We start from the raw sequence: 17,704 nt of genomic DNA on the forward strand, positions 1-17,704 counted from the left end.
AGATGTTTTCCTTTGCAGCTTTGCCATGTTCTGCTTTTCAGTGTGGCATTAGACAGAAACTGAAGTGGGAAGTTGTGAGAGGGAAGGCTGATGAAAGAAGCAGTTAGCATTGGCATAAAATTTAACTTCTTACAGAGATTAAGTATAAATGAATTTATCATTTACTCAGCATTAGATTGGAAACCATTTTATATTTTAATAGCACAAAGTCATATTACACCACCAAAATTTCTGCCAAATACCACATTTATATATGAAGTTGTTAAAGTATTTTTTCTAATACTGATTTTGGTTTTATGCTGCTTATGTCTATGCTTACAATTATGCGACACAGACCCATGAAAGAGAACTGATTTTCACTTAGAGTTGCACAGTGCATCTAATGTGTATTTCAATACTTGATTTAGAAAGAGAAAGGGCATCACTCTAAAGTTCTTGAGGAAATTTAGTGAAAAATAGACAACCCAATAGCTAAACCAGTTATATTCTTTAAGTACTAGAAACAAGTTTAACCTGGAACATGCAATTTGTGGTTGATTTTTATTAATCTGTGAGTGTAACTTTGACAGAAATATCCCTGCTGTTTTTAGCACTGTCATGTTGTTTGATTATTATTGGTTAGCTATGGCACAGTGTTGTGTTTTAACAAAGGTTAATTTTCTGAAAAACACTATGATAAAATACTGGTGATTTGTGCTATACTCCCAGGCCTATTGATGAAGTAGGTATCATGTAGGCAGCTTTCCTCTGACCATCGTGTAGTGTATTTTTTTTTGTTCTCAAGTGAGCTTAATTTGGGGATTTAAACATAATGCCAGAAATCTACTGAGACAGCTGTAGTGCTGTACTGGTGGTCCCTTTGAGCTGGGGAAAAAGGTGTTATTTCTTAGGAGTCTTGTCATTTTGTTAAAGGTATGTCTGAAGGGGGGAGAGCTTTAGGTGTATAGTTTATTAGAACTATATCTGGGTGCTCTAAAAAAATATTTGAGAATATTTAAGGAAGATACTAGCTAAGGTCTTAAAGTCTCTAGCACTGCAAAATGCTAACTCCTGACTAGAGTTGATTTGACCTGGGGAAGCTCAGCTGTTAATCTTCCAGTTGCTGTTTTGTGTAATATAAAAATGATTGTACTAAAAATTAATAAATTTTAGAATGATGGCTTTTGATTTTTTTTTTTTTTCTGAAACTGGTCTCTTTTCTGGTAACAGTTCTTTTCACTTTCTGGTATGTACAATCTTCATGAATTTTACTTCTAACATTAAAAAATGAGTACAAAAGACAAACGCTGTAAACAGACGATGTTAGGATAATCTGGTATTTTTGTACCTTAAGAGGCTGATGCAAACTCTTGAACAAAACTATAGGCTAAATCTGGTTTTTAAATAGAGGAATTCATACTTGTCTTTTTAAAAAATTATCTGTGAGCTTGATGCAGATTCTTTTAAAATGCAAAGATTTTTCTTTGCATTAGTTGTACCCACTTTTATTTTTCTAGACAAGTTGAAGGTTTTTTTAGTAATAATAGATTAGCTTTTCTGTTATGTACTGTACCTACAAACTTGTATATGAAATATTTTCTAAGAATTTTTAATACCATGGCAACATTTATTGATTAGAGATTCATTGTTAGTTTTTCAGTATAAGTAAGTAGTGAAAAACACAGTGGTAGGACAAAGAAATCAGTAATAGCAGTAAATTTAACCTCATTTCTTTAGCATAATAAAATCAGTGCAAGAAATATATTCTATAACTTTACTTTTTTTTCACTGAAAGTTCTAGTGTGGAAGCAACAGAGATATTTTCAGTGATCCTTTTGGGCATTGAATATTATTCTCTTCATTTGCCAAAATAGGATTAGTGAGTAGATCTCATTAGGAATTTGCACATGACTTTATTTTTATATAGATAAAAGGGAGCAAATTCCTCAAAGTCAAAGAAAGTTGGGAAAATAATATCTAAGAATCCAAGCAGGTAGAAAGCATTACTGCAAGGATATTTTTTCAGTGCCTGGCAGGCAAAATTAGCTTGCCTTCTTTCTTTACAGGATGTATGCTAAGTATCAGAATCAGGAAAGCTTCTGGTAACTTAATGAGTAAGATCCACAACAAAAGATAATTAAACATTGAAACTTTTTTTTGAGTACAGTCTTAACAAAAGAAAATATATAACGGTGGTAAAGATTGTTTCATTTTCATTAGAAGTTACTCATAAATCTACTTGTTGATAATATCTGTAGAAAGAAGTCCGTTATTAAAAAAGATAGAAATGTGATGTTTTTGTTATGTACAAAGCTATTTGTAAAGGCAGCCTTTATTCTTCATGGCATGTTTATGACCTGACCTCCTACCCCATCACGCTTCAATCCTCAGAAACATTGTATGTGTAGTCCAGGTTTTCAAAAATAGAATTTCAGAACATACATTATTCATCACCTTCATGTTCTGCTTCCTCTGAAATTAATGCTACTTAAAGCACCCATTAAAATTGCTCCTGAACTCACTGAGTATGTAAAGATGTTGGATAATCTCCCTATTTTACAGCAACAATTTTTCTGCATAGTGCTTAGAACATGGATGAGTATTTGTGAGCAGATGATAAAAAAGAAAAAATCTTATAGGCCCAAATAATTGCTTTACCATTGTATAATCTGATGGTATTAAAGGTGTTTTGATATGCCAGCTTGAAAACAAGATGAAGTTTTATTGTTTACATCTGATACTTGACATGCTTGTATCTGTTGGTGAATCTATGTCCTGTGTCATAGTCAATTGATAGAGAAAAAGAAGTGATTGCAGTCATTAAAACTAATGCTTATGCGTATACAATTCGTAGACATATGAAGGACCAAAACAAGAAGGTTGCCAATCTGAAGCACAATCAACAAATGGAGAAAAAGAAGAATGCGCAGTTGTTGGAAGAAGTTCGTAGGCGAGAGGATAATATGACAGACAACTCTCAACATTTACAAGTGAGTTTATTTTTCAACTGTGTTTCAAAATCATCAAAGACAATACACTTCTCTTTTACTGTGTGTCTTCCAGGATGTATAATGAATCTCTTCCCACTAAGACCTGATGGCTTTCTCCTTTCCTGACAGAGAATGCACTACTGACTTCAGTTGCACCCGTGAAATAATTAATATTTAGGGTGAGGAAAAAACAATAGAATTTGAAGCCCTCTCCTCACAAGGACTGTATTTTACTTATTTATTATAGCTTGTTTTGAGGAGAGTCAGAAAACAAAAGGATAATTATCCTTTCTGTATTGTATTTCTGTGCTATTCATAGCATTATATCCACAAGCCATAGTGAGGTTATATAGTGTGGTAATGAATGTTCAGCACGTTTGAATATCATTTTAGTTTTTCAAGAGCATACAATTTTATAAAGAAATTCTGCCATATTTTCTAGTGTGGAGATTGAAGGCGGCAACATTTGAGATACATGATCCCCTTCTTGTTCTATATTTATAGATGTAGCTCTTCCCATTAAATTCCACTGACTGGGAGTGTAATTCTATATCAACAGGGATATCATCATCTGATTGCATACTCAGATCATTTAATGAATGTAATTTAATCTTATTAACTCTATGTACATGCATATGTAGTGGGTTAAAAAAGTGAGGATAGATTGTCTAACAGGGTAATGGTGAATTTAGAATCCTCACCAAAGATCATTTTTATCTTATGTACTTAGACATAACATAAAGGAGCACTGGAGCTATAGCTGTCTCATTTGACACATCTCTTACAATAATTACTGCACAGTTACTACATCAACAACTTTTTTCTTACAGTTGGAAAGAAAAGGTTCTCCTATCTTTTTTTATAATTATTATTTTTTATTTAAGAAGGACTTTGAACCTTATTCTAGGAGAATTTCTGCAGTTTGTAAGTTATTGAGTTGATCTGGTTAAAAGGTATGTTACATACTAGGTAATTTGTATTAAAGGCCACAAAACAAGTTTGATGCTGGACTTAAAAATTATTCTCTGAGATCTGACCATGAAAAACTATGAAGAGAAGTACTGATTTCTGTAAACAGCATCAATGTCTCCATACCGAGTGTTTATAGGCAAGTCTAATTTACCATAGAAAATATCGATTTTGCCTTGATCTGGTTAATGTAATGGATTTCTGGAAAATTTCTGATAGATGGGAATTTGACCCTCACGTGCTTCATATGGTCCTGTATTTCTCATGTGTTCCTATATGCAAAATGGAGAAATTAACACCACACCTCTCTTCAGGCTTGTGTTGGTGAAACTGTATGTCAGAATCAAGTTCAGGAAATGATACGTCATTTATGTATCTGTGTAATGTTATGTATACTTTATAACCTTGGTCATTACATACTGATTTCATCACCATGCTTTCTCCTGCTTGTGATATAGTAATAAAACCTTGTGAAGTATTTGGTCTGACAATGTGATATATTAAAATTAAATTTCAGTGATGAGCAGCTATTTGTAATTGATGTAGTTCAGTAAAAAGAATATATTAGAGCTTTATTTTTTCAGTATTATTTTGGAAATCTGTCAGAGTGGTGTGATCACTAGAAAATCACTAGAAGTCACTCCTAGGGTCTTTGATGTAACTGCTATACTTGGAGCTTTCAAGTGGTAGACCCATTCTCGCCACATCAAATGGAAGCAGTGTGGCTGCATAGCCTGAATTTAGAAAGAGAAAACCTTGTCTGGTGTATAGCTCTTCTGTGCCGTTCACTTGCTGTAAAGCATTTACACACTAAGAAGAGTTTATAAAACCCAGTTAATTAAGAACTGTTACTTCTCTGTTACTATGCCTTAAAATGTTAATATTTTAACATCGTGTACTCCAACATATTACTTTCAGTTATGTATGTGTGTATATGTTGTGGCCCATCCTACACTTGCTGACCTGCTGGGAAAGTGAAAAAGAGAGGATCCCAGCTGTGTCTGCCTATCAGTAGATGCTTTGCATTCCCCAACTCTTCCTCCAGTAGCTGCAGGAATGGCGGGACGAAGTGAGAGCTGGTTGTCTGCACTGCCGGCGTGCCAGAACAGCCAATCCTGCCTTCTCTGGCACGAGCAAAACAGGCAATCTGCTGCTCTCAGCAGTGCACTGCCATAACTAGTTGTTAGATTTCCTACGTCTATAAACGTTTCCTCATTTCCTTGGCTTATTTCTTCCCGTGCCTTTCTTAGTGTTGACCATTGCATTCATGCAGCGCTGGATGTGTTCTCTCTTTGTGGTTTGCTGCTTTAGTGAATTAGACTGGCTCGCACTGCGTGGATCATGGAGGAGGCAAATCCACCTGAACGAAAATGACTTGTTTGACTTTACAGATTGAGCCATAAAATACCTGGAGATGTGCAGTTGCAAATAGAAGTTTCACTTTACAGCATTATGTTGTGTTCAAGTAAATCCTTAAGGAAACAAAGTGAGTGGAGAGGGCCGCAGAAAAGCGGCCAAACTTGATGAGCGTCTGGCAGCTTTTTTCTTCCCCAGTAAATTAAGATACAGAGTTGCTTTGGTCTAGCATGTACAGGAGACAGATACCATTTCACTGCTTCAATGGACCCTTTTCAAAATGGTCTTGGTAACGTGTGTCCTTGTATGATTGCTTCTTTCATATGATTAAGGAAGATGGGGTGGTGGTAGTATCTGGGGCTCTTTTTTCTGTTCTTCTTGTGAGGTAAAGGATTTGTTTTTCTCTGTGGAAGTTCCTTAGAGTTTGCTTTAGAAAATGAATCACAAAATTCATTGTTCCAATAAAAGCTTATGATACTGCTTCTAAATCTGATGGAAACATGTCCGCGCCTCACATATTGGGAGCTTGAGGTTTACCTATCATTGCAAAACTTGGGGAGTTTTTAGTTGTTCTACATAAACGCCATAGTGAACCTTGCAAGTAAAGCAAATAGTTTGACACTGAGTAGTGGAGGTAACATCACTCTGATGTGCATTTATTCTGCTGGTAGGAGAGTATTTTGATTTAAAGTTTTTCACCAGTGCGATTTACTTGTTTTATATGTGTAAGGTAGTTACAAATGTTAGGTGAGAGCATCAAGTCATGTTCTTATATGAATCTGATAAGTAGGTGGTTGACTGGTTAAAAAGCCAAACAAACTCTAAAGCCCCAGTCAGCCTTGGTATACAAAGGAAATTTTTTCATAAGAGTTGTTTAAAAAACCCCTTCCTTCTCCATGGAGTTGTTGAAAGAGCAAGTATCTCTTAAAATGCAATTTTTTACCTTTAAAAAAATTGATCCAGGAGCACTGGTGGATGCAGTTATGATTTTAGCCTATATGGCTTGTCGTTTCAGAGTGATTTTGATTTGAGGCTTTTGTACCTGGTCACATAAAACTGTTGAATGCATTTGGCATAAGATGAACATTTACTCCTGTAATATTTATCGACAAATGCTTGGGTGCAGGGATGGAACACGCCTGCTTTCCACAGGTCTGAGTATGCAGCTACATTTGTGAGTGTTCTAGACCTGAATTTATTTATGCATGTGTTCAGAAGGATACGTATAATGCAGTATGTAAAAGGTAAATTTATTTTCTTTCCTACCAACCCAGTGGTGCAATGTTTTCCCCAGGAAGCAAAATACAAACTGAAGTTGTTCTAGTGATACCGAACAGATACCGAATTCAAATTGGGATGTTAAGAATTGACTAAATGAATAATCTGACAGACTTGAATACTTGATCACTTTTGATATTACATTTCAGTTTATAAATAATCTATAAAGTTAATAAAATGTTGTAACAGTAGTGATCCAAGGATTTAAGTGAGGTAGGATTTCTGGGGAGACACATCATGTGAGATATGTGCTATACTTTGAAGGACAAATTTCTATGCATCTGCTAACTAAAAATAAAATGAATTGGTATTTCAATAAATATTGAATTAACATCTTAGTAAACCATAGGGATCCAACCACCTTTTCTTGTTACTTTTTATAATACCTTCTACTATGTTTAGTGTAAACACCCTATGTTTATAGGCATTTATAACACACAGTGCTTGTGTCTATAGTGTACTTGTTATATTTGTGAATGATGTATTGAGCTGTTAGGGTAAAATATATCCTAAAATTCTCTGGCCTGATGTAATGATTGTATTTGTTGGCTAGCTGTGATAAGCTCGGCTGAGAAACGAAGAGCAATTAGACTAGTCAAATTGCATTTACTCCAGTCAAGTCTCCATCCCTTTTGCAGAAGTACTGGAAAAGATGCAATAAGAAAGCTAGTATAATTGTCCATGGGCCATTCGGGGAGTCATTCAGGGCAAACTGAAGCAATCAGTTGAAGTGCCATCCATTTTGTACAGCTCAAGTAGGGGCATTCAGCTGTCCACTTGCTTTCTGGTAGGTTTGAAGAAGTTCAGTCTGGAGTTTCTTTGAAGCGTCAATAGTATGTAATAGATCCTGAGGCTCGTAGCATCATGTATGTTCGTGACACTTTTCACTATCTTTTCAGATAAAAGCCTCTCAAAGCTGGTTCATATCCTAGCATCAGCGTTTGCAGGTCAAGTTTGAGTCTCTGATGGCCCCATCTCACAGTACTCCAGAGCCACTGCTGAGATGGAGAGTGCCCTGGGATGCCCAGGGAGTGAATTCACTTTGGTCTCCCTCAGCTATCAGCTATAATTCTGAGTGAAGCTTCAGGTGTGGTTTTGGGGAGTTATTTGGATCACTGTAAAATTGGAAACATCAGGGAGCCAGACTTCAGATTAATTCTTGGGAATGAAGAATAGTTGTGAGCTTTTTTGCTTTTTCCTTCCACAAATCAAGGGCAGACCTGTGCAAATCTTGCCAAATGTGATGGTCATATATTACATAAAGCATCGCAGCAGGAGAGCTGGCCCTTGAACACTTTATCATGAAATTTTTTGAGAATGGTGTATCTAACATGCCTTCATTTTTCTCTCTTTTTTTGTCCATCTTAAAAAGATAAGCCTTTTTGAGAAATGCTGAGCTAAGAAATATATAGATATCATGTCATAAATTTGTGCATAATTCTTCAAATCTCTTTGCAGGATCTAGAAATGTTATAGATGTGAGACACGTTTATTTCCTGAGATGCATTTTTCTTGATTCTTATATGGAACATGTTTGTTCCAGTAACATTGTTACCTCAATAGAATTGGGAAAGAAAACATTTGCATAACATTAAGAACTTGAGTTGGTTTGGTTTTGATTCTGATTTTCAAACCTGCTGTAATAACAACAAAGTCCTTTCTTTTCTCTAGAGTAAATAAGAATGTGCATGTAATAATCGTCCCATATGTCTCATCACATAGCCTCAAAGGAAATTCAATGTATGTTTTTTTTCTGATTATACTTTTCATAAATCTAAAGTATCAATTTAATAAGTGAATTGAACCTTATGGAATCATATCTGTACTAAGTTCAGAAACATTGCTCTGTGGGAACTTTTTGCAAACTATCTGATGCATACATGTCATGAGAGAGGTGCGGGGATGAGCCTGAAAACGAAGTTAAAAAGTTTAATACCTGATTCTGCTCTGATCTACACAGCTTCTGGGTGTTTCCACCTTTTCTTCTGATTTATCTGCTGGAAAAGTCTTTAACTTTCCTAATGTTTTAAATGCTTGGGTTATTTGTTACAGTTCTCTCCTAGGTAGCTTGGATTTTCTTTGGGCAGAAATCCACATGCTGAAAAGAGATATTTTACTGAAAAAATTGTTTTTGAGTGAGACAATGTGTAGTTCTCATTGATTTCAAATATCATACATAGGGAACTTGAGCAATGCTCTCAGCCTGAAGTACTGTGAAACAGATTGTGTACGCATGTACATTTTCCAGGTATAAATATCTCACTTTTTACACACAAGCCAGCATGTCAGCCTTGGTTTGTCACTGGACATACTGAGGCAAGGCAAGAATTCTAGTTTTTCAAGAGTTGTGTAATGGCTGGAAATTTAGTCTTAGGTAATGAATAAAACAGAATCAGGAGAAAGTACTATCAAAAGAGATAGAAAAACTAGGTAGTTAATGGTACTGCTGTCTGATTCTTGCCATGTGAATATCTGTGGTATCTTACTGAAAATAGCTCCCAAGAGATTTCACAGCTAGTCAGTGTGAATCCTTAAACTTGGATTCATTTCTTTATTTTTCACTCTGTGCTTCAGCATATAACTTTAATCTCCATAATAGTTCTAGAAATACAAAATATACTGAAGACCTAGCACACTGCTGTATCTTATGTCTGTGTCTTTTAAAATAAAATAGAAGCATGGCATAAACAAGGGGTATACTCAACATTAATTTATTATGATTTTTCTCTTAATGCAGTGTATTTCCTACTCCATTGTCTCAAAAACTTCGAAACTATAATATTAATAAAAAGATGAAGCTAGGGAACGAGATGGTCTTGCAAATAAAAAAGAACAGAGCAGTGTAATCAGTTCAGAGACAGAGGAAACAGTCGTGACTTATGCAGACAGGCATTAGTGTATGTAGCTGACATAAGGCAGGAGAGAATTCATTGCATAAACACACAGCTTTGTATTTATTAGTGCTGAAATACATACGCAGTGAGAAAACTCAACCTTCTAAGAGGTTAAAATCATGAGTTATTGTATTAAAAGTGAATTCTAGTTTAAGCATGCATCCAAAGGTGGACCTATACCTCTCTGGAAGGCTTTAAGAATTCTGAGAGTTTAGGAGATTCTGTATATTCCTGTCTTCAGAAGGTTGTTTTGTGGGGGAAGATGGAGGCGAGATTGAGATTTTTGCCTTTTACAACATTCCTCTCTGATTTCCACAATGTGCATGCATGAATTGCACATTATGGTCTAGCTCTGATGAGTAGAATTGCTCCCTACCTCTCATTCAGTTGTGGGCAGGGGCTAAGAGGAAATAGGTGACCACTCTTGATGTTCCTTTCTCAATATTGGGAGTAGACAGAACACACAGATGAGGTATGATGGAGATATACGTACAGAGGCAAGAGAAGGGATAAGCCATGGCCTGCAATGCTTGTGAAGATCTTACCTTGCTAAGGTTTCTGCTATCAGATACAAATATTTTGAAGCAAAAGTTCATTTTTTTGCAAGTCTGTATAAGAGTAAGCTGCAACAGTTCTTTCAGTCTTTGTGTAAGATAATGAAGAATCATAAGTTTTTGGAACCAGCTCAGTGACACATTCAGATGATGGGGTAAGCTACAGCTAGAATGAAGTTCTCTTAGACGCTTATATTTATTATGGTTGTAGTGGGTTAAAAACTTGTTTTACCAGAACTTTTCTACAATTAAAGCAGAAGCTTAATGATGCACCTGACATTTAAGATTGAAGACTCTGATGGTCTTGTGTTGTAGATGTTCTATTGAATATCGTAGCCCATGCAGAAATATTTTCAGCAAGAGGCTTATTTCCAAAGTTTCACACTAAATTGTTTTTTTGACTGGATACTTTTGTTCAAGCTGTTGCAAATACTTTTAAATGAGTGACTTGATTCCAAGTGCAAGTGAGCAATTTTTTAAATTTTTGTCTAAGTTCTCCATATATAGTCTATTAAGTTAATGAACTAACCTATGAAGAAATGTAAAAGTCAATATTTTATGCTAGTTTTCTGTAACACATCTACTTCTAAAATATGTTCTTGTATGCTTCTGTTTTTGAACTATAGGTTCCCTGGGGACTGTAAAGTTTCGCCTTTGAGTGATTAAGCTGAAGTTTGGTCAATTTGTAAGAAAATTAGTTTTCGTGTACATATCAAATAGTTTTACCCTTATAAAGCAAGAGTTATGTACTAGCAAATGGAGAGAACCTAGCACAGTAGATTACACAATTGTGTGAATTAGTGATATGTTCACAGGTACTTCCTTTGGCATTTCTCTGCTTCTCTAATTATAGTTGGAGTTTGCCAAGATAGAGTGTAGCTAATAACTACAACCTCAAAAATGTCCAGCCTTCAGCAAAATGTATAGCTTATTATGAATTTCACACAGTTCAGGGAAGTTTTTTTCTCTTGTGAATATCTAGGAAAAATGCAGGAACTGCATTTTCTTAAAGCAGTCATTTTCATGTAGCTGAACATAAATTTTTAATAGACATTTTGAAAAAGTAAAACTTAAGAAAAATATCATTTTCTGTGATGAATTGATAACCAATCTATTAAAAAAAATCTTTGAGCAGAGACTCAGGCAGTGGGTAACAGAAAAAATAAATAAGCCTGTGATGATGTAGTGCAATATATTAAAAAAAGATTATCAGGTTAAAGTGCATACTTACAAAAATCAGAGTAATCAATTCAACCACACATAAGTCTATTGAAGACACAGCTAGTGTACTTATCTTCAGATTTCTAACATAATATAAATTCAGATTCCAAACATGGATGGACATTTAGGAATTCTCCTTCCTTGGCCTGTGGAAGTTCCATAAGTTGTGGATAAATTCCATATGTGTTGCTGAAATGTGTGTTGAACTTCAGCCAGTAGTTTAAGATTATGTTGAAGAAAATATTTCTAAAAGGTTTCAGATGAAGAAAAGTATTTGAGAGTCTACAGAGGGCAGGAAGGTTGATTGGTAGGTCTGAGGATCAATACCAGAAGTGGTTTTTTTCTTTGGGGATTTACTTTGACATTTGTTTTCATTGTGCAGTGTAATCCCCAGAAGCCAAAACTACTCTTGTTATAAAATGTCCCTATAGACAATCTATGAAAATCTTGCTTGAAGATCAGTTTCTACTAGACTCACAGTCTCTTAAATCTTTTTTTTTGTCATAATTGGTAGACTGACAGAAGTGACTCAGTGTTCTGTGCGATGTTGTTCTAACCAGCTATAATATAAAGTTTAGTGGGCAAAACATTATTAGTACAACTGTTGTACATAGCTGCCATGCCCTTTCTTTTGTCTAGAGTATTACATTATATAAGTATGTATAAAATAACATGAATTTTATTCTTAGTACTGTCCCAATTCATTACTTTTGGATTTTTAAGCAAGTACGCAGTATTATAGAACATTGAATATAGTTATTAATACAACCTTTGCACTATTACAAGGACTTCTAGAGCATCCCATATCAGAAAGTCTGAATACTGATTTTCTCATCTTTCTGAGTTTCTACAGTTAAGTCAGACACACAGTGTTTTTCAGTGTTGTCTAAGTAATGGTAATTCACTGACTTCAGTACCCAGGAGTAAAACCTGGGCATCTTGATTTGCAAAGTTAAATCAGTATATTCTAATATAATTTTCTAGAAATCTGTGAACTGCAATTATTGACAAGTATCTTCTGTTTAGATTATGTAAGTTGTTTCTACTGTGTGCTTTAATAAGTGCTTTGTTAGTTGAAAAGGGCATATATGGCAAGGCAGCGGAAGAAAAAGATCCTGCTGGAAAAAACAAAACTGCAACAATAGGAAACAGGAAAAATTTAATGTGATACACCTTTTTTTCTCCCCCTCAATATTTAAGTAATAACTCACACATGTGGGACTCCTGTAGTCTCCAGGGGGCAATCACATTCAACATGCATCAAAAGAAATAGTTCAGTTAAACCAACTCTCCCTACCCAGCAATAATTACCACAGGTTTACACTGAGATATAGTTGCAAAAGGTTAGTCAGTAGGGCATCTGCAAATCAAGTCATATGTCAACTCTACATCAATAACTTCATTATAATAGATGTTAGTATTTCAGCACATGACTGTCCAATATAGCATTCCATGTATAGTTCATTTTTAACTTTTACATTGACTTATAGCTTGTCTAATATTTTACTAACTTATGTATTTAAACACTCTATATTACATAAATTATAATCAATGACAAAAACAATGATTTAGATTGAAATTCTGCAAAGTGAAATTGCAATAAAATGTCTGACCCTATTTGTGTAGCTGTCTTTGATATAAGATGAATATCGGAGGTTTAACCCTGTAATATAAAAGCAGTATAATGGAAATTTGTATTGGTGTAGATTTTCCAATTTAAGCATTGCTTAAAAATGTTACCTATACTTTTTTTATTTTCACTTTTCACAAATGAAAGCTGTTTTCCAACCTATAAACTTGTAAAAAAGTATTTGTGTTCTAGAAATACAACCAATTAGCTAAATTCTATGCAAATTGTATCTCTATATACTTTGTTACATTTGTAGCTTATCCATGGGGTATAACATTTTTTTTGTTGAAAGCTTGATAGGCTGGATGAAAATATAAAAAGGTTTTCAAAAACCTGCTTGTGGTCTGCATCAAGCTCAGATTTCTAGCTAGTTTCATAATTCGGTCTTGTTGTATTTACCTGTTTGTAACCAGTGCTAGCTATTGCTGCTGTTTGTCACTCTCCATGGATCGTTTTGAATAGCATGCAAGTCTGTTACTAATACATCTGGTCAGTAACGAAAGTTCTGCTTGAGGTAAGCCTAAGTAGAATTATTTTGGTTGGTTGCTAATGAGCCAGATTTATACCACTTATCTGTCATTACAGTGTTCTGTAATAACCCTATACACTATTACTTACAGACTACCTTGTGTTACAGACTGAAAAGAGAAGGGAGGTGAAGGTGCTTCTTTACATAATCTTGTCTAGAACACGCCTACTTTGGAAAGTTTTCTTAAAATTATTTATTTTAAACGCATCTTTGCTTTGAGAAGCTTTCATCTGATAGATTTCATTAGAAGATTTTGGGACCAAATTTCACTGTAATACTTTGCTAGTACCTTTTTTTGAATTGTTTGGTTTTAGTTGGGCAGAATATAGCCAGAAAAAATTAGTGATAAGTCAGGGGAAAGAGGAGGTGATTTTCAAATCAAGCTGAACCATCGGATCTTGGAGTTAAAGAAAATATACTTCACTCCTAATTTAAACAAATATAATGTGATCAGATTAAACCCAATTAGAAACAAACAAGTATTGGCCATCTATTGAAATCTGTAGTCATTTAGAGCAAAGTCGTATTTCAGGGTTCCTGGCTGTTTTGCAATACATGGAAGTTAAAACAGTATGCACAGGCTGCCAGAAAATACTAAAGGTAAAGTTAAAACTTTTAGTGTTCAATTAAGAAACCAGACATTGACATAGCATATTTTGTGAATAGATCTCAAAGTATTTTACAGAGTAGAGATGTAACAAATATTTTGAAAGAAACTGAGGCATAAGGAATAAAGGCTTAAGTGCAAGGCATCCCAGATGGCTGATGGCACCATTAAGGAGCATACACTTAGTCTTAGTCTATCTAATATTCCATTTGCTGGTCTGAACTGTTAACATAAGATTTTGAAATGGTGTGTTACTCATGATACTAAAAATGTTTGGTAATGAATTGCTACTGATTGTGGTACTTAGTGCAGGTGAATTTGATTATAGTTTTTGATCCAGTAGGCGATTGGAAGATTTGTCTTTAACATGTGAAAGACAGACAGGTACGTACCATGTTAACTATTTTGCAGCAACTGGGCGGTTTTACTAGTCTCTGGCTTCTCTGTGGATAGCTGCATATGAAGAAAGAGTACTGCCATTTGTGGTTTAGATTTCTTTTACAATGGATTCAGCTTTTTTTTTTTTAACCTGGATTATCAAGATAATCAGATAATTCAACAACAGCTCTGGAGTGCATTACATCAAATTTTTAGAAGGCTGAGGTTTATCTGTTCTTTCGTTACAGCTAGGGTCCTTACCTCAGCAAGCATTTCTTTGATCCTCTACTTCTGTTTGTATTTTTCCATTTCTCTTTTTCGTTGGGAAACAGTCTGTTCAGCTTTCTGCAGCCTTCACTAGAAATACCTTGGAGAAAGCCTGATAGGTTTTGGATATTCTTGAAGTCCCAGTGTTTTTCCTATATAAATGTATTAATACAGCTGGAGTTTTTTTCCACGACACCTTTCATAATTGTCAATAGGGAAAAATTAACTTAATTTAAAATATTGATGAAGATGAACTATAAAAATGTTAACTGAAACAGCAAAACTATGACAGAATACAGAATTTTTTCATATTGCCTTCTAAAAAATTCATTTTGAGTTATTCTTTTTATTTCAGTGGATATTTTAGTGACATGAATTAGAAATGCTTTTACCGATGCATTTGTTCTTTAGTAGGGTGGAGTTTTATTAAGCAATATTATTTGGTATCAGCCAGTCACGTTTCTTTTCACAGTTGCATATTGGCATAGTGAAAGAAGCATTTTACACCTACTCTTTATCTGTCACATACCTTTGTCATACTGAGAACTACCATAATTTATCCATCTAGAAGCTATGACAAAGATAAAAGCCAGGTGTATGTGATCCCCCCCTTTTTTTTTAAACTTCAAAGGGACATTATAACAATGTGAACAGTGTGTCACATGAGTGCTATAGTCCATTTTGAAGAAAGAATTTTGTGTTTTCCTGCATATGGGGTGAATTTCTGGCTGTAGTAAAGTTAATGGGAATTTTGCCACTGCCTTGTCAGACAAAGATTTCTCACATGAAGAGAAAAATAATTAAAAAAACCATGTACAGACAAAAAATAAACTTAAAAGGTCATTGAGAAAGCAGATCTTAAGTACAAATGGAAACAGTCCATTGTCATTCATCATTTACATCTGATCTGTTGATGGCAGTTGTAATTTGTGAGAAAGTCCTTCTGCAGTCAGCTGTAAGGTTTGTCAAGATTGGCTTTTCTGTCTGGGTGTTCGTTTTTAAGAACATTTGGCTGCCAAGTCCTAACAAATATCATTACTTCTCTTAATACAGACATTAGAAAAGATTGCTGGAAGGCTGCTGTCTGGTTCTGGTGTTTTCAGCATAGGCATCTATCCTTTATGCATGATGGCTTTGTTCCCCTTTTTCTTATAAAACTGATAAACACAAAAGTGGTACTATAAGCAGGTGTCATGGTTTAAGCCCAGCTGGTAACTAAGCACCATGCAGCTGCTTGCTCACTCCTCTCCCCCAGTGGGATGGGGAGGAGAATGGAAAAAAAACCTTGTGGGTTGAGATAAAGAAAGTTTAATAAGATAACAAAGGAAGATAATAATAAAAAATATAAAGCAAGCGATGCACAAATGCAATTGCTGCTTACCACCTGTGGAGAAAGAAGACAAACCCTGATGTCCAATCTGTTTCTGAGCAGCGATCTCGCCTCCTGACTAGCTTCCCCAGTTATATGCTGAGCGTGACGTCATATGTTATGGAATATCCCTTTGGTCAGTTGGGGTCAGCTGTCCTGGCTGTGCCCTCTCCCAACTCCTTGTGCACCCCCAGCCTACTCACTGATGGGGTGGGGTGAGAGGCAGAAAAGGCCTTGGCTCTGTGTAAGCACTGCTTAGCAGTGACTAAAACATCCCTGTGTTGTCAACACTGTTTCCAGCACAAATCCAAAACACAGCCCCAAACTAGCTATTATGAAGAAAATTAACTCTTATCCCAGCCAAAACCAGCACAGCAGGATAACTGGTATCTTAAACTCTTTCTCTTTTGTATGTTTTCTCTAAATGTGAAATAAGTGTATTGCAAGAGTACCAGAAAGCTAGCATATAAAACAGCACCTAATAGCTTTCTACCTAGAAAACTTTGCTGTGAATACTTTCATGGGATACCTGGATGAAGGTATCCTAAATCCATTGTGGAAGGCTATGAATTATTAACTATACTTAGCTGCCTGACATAAGGTAAGTTGTGTATTGTTGGTTCTGTAAGGCGCTCTGTTCCATTTTCCAACCACACGCTGACAGGGCAGTCCCTGAGGAGCCTGGGGCTGGGCAGGGCCTTGGCTGCGGGGACATCAGAGCCCAGGCCCTCAGGAGGAGGGACGCAGGCAGGCTCCATGGTGCAGGCCTGCAGCAGGCCAGGGCTCAGCGCCAACCCGCAGGGCAGGCCAGCCGCCTCCTCGAGGACCGGGAGCACAAGGCCATGAGGCACCAGCTGTGCCCTCACCAGCTGGTCCCGTCCCACATGAATCTCAACATGGTGGACAAAGCTGCGTGCTGGTGAGAGGGTCTATCCACAGTCCCAGGTGTGACTGGTGGTGAATTGGGTCTAAGGGCCATTGTTAGCCAGGCAGGAGGAGCAGGAGATGGAGCCAAGGCCTGGCTGGGGACAAGGTGCTGCCATCTACCCTCCAGGTCCGCTCAAGAGATCAGATACTGACAGCTGAGGGCTGAGCTCTGTCCAGGTAACAGGGATGGAGACAGGTAAACCTACATCACAGTACTGGCAGAGGGATTATATATTCTGTAAACTGCTTCCTTCACCTCACTGTTGGTTTGACCAAGTTATTTCCTACAGAAAACCTAAAAAAAAAAAAAAAAAGTAAGCATAGGAATCCTTTAGTCTGTAAGGGGAAGTGCTGAAAGGTCAAGACTTTCTGGAGCCTTTGTATGTCCTTTTCTCTGTTTGTGTCCACTCTTACTATTTTAGCCAGGCAGTGCCTACCAGAAATACCCTGTACCGCTGAGGCATACCTGATTGGAAACATCACTTAAATACAAAGCAAAAGCCTCAAGAACAAAAAGGGAACATTTTACATAAAAACGATGCTTTAATTTAAAATAGTTGAATAATAATCATTCAATTAAACCATTTTAAGTAATTGAAGAGTTACTATATAGTCTATTTATTTTCCCTTTTACAATGAAGAGCTATCAGATTAATAGTTTAACATGAGATTTCTGAGAAAGGAATAAGTAGTTTAAATGGGTAGTCTTTAAATCTGTTTGTGTTAGACTGCACCTTACAGTAGATTTAGTTAAAG

The 17,704-nt window shown here is 35.9% G+C and overlaps 1 protein-coding gene across 16 annotated transcripts in view; it reads left to right on the forward strand.

Moving 5' to 3' along the window:
* Nucleotides 1–17,704, forward strand: part of ERC2 (ELKS/RAB6-interacting/CAST family member 2) — a 509,200-nt gene that overhangs the window by 237,141 nt on the left and 254,355 nt on the right. For all 16 annotated transcript variants that reach the window (XM_054838820.1, XM_054838822.1, XM_054838825.1 and 13 more), the window contains one exon: nucleotides 2,834–2,969. In XM_054838820.1, the coding sequence (XP_054694795.1) occupies nucleotides 2,834–2,969 (136 nt within the window). The remainder of the gene's footprint in view (nucleotides 1–2,833; nucleotides 2,970–17,704) is intronic.

This window comes from Grus americana, chromosome 11, assembly GCF_028858705.1.
Source record: "Grus americana isolate bGruAme1 chromosome 11, bGruAme1.mat, whole genome shotgun sequence".
Classification (NCBI taxonomy): Eukaryota; Metazoa; Chordata; class Aves; order Gruiformes; family Gruidae; genus Grus; species Grus americana.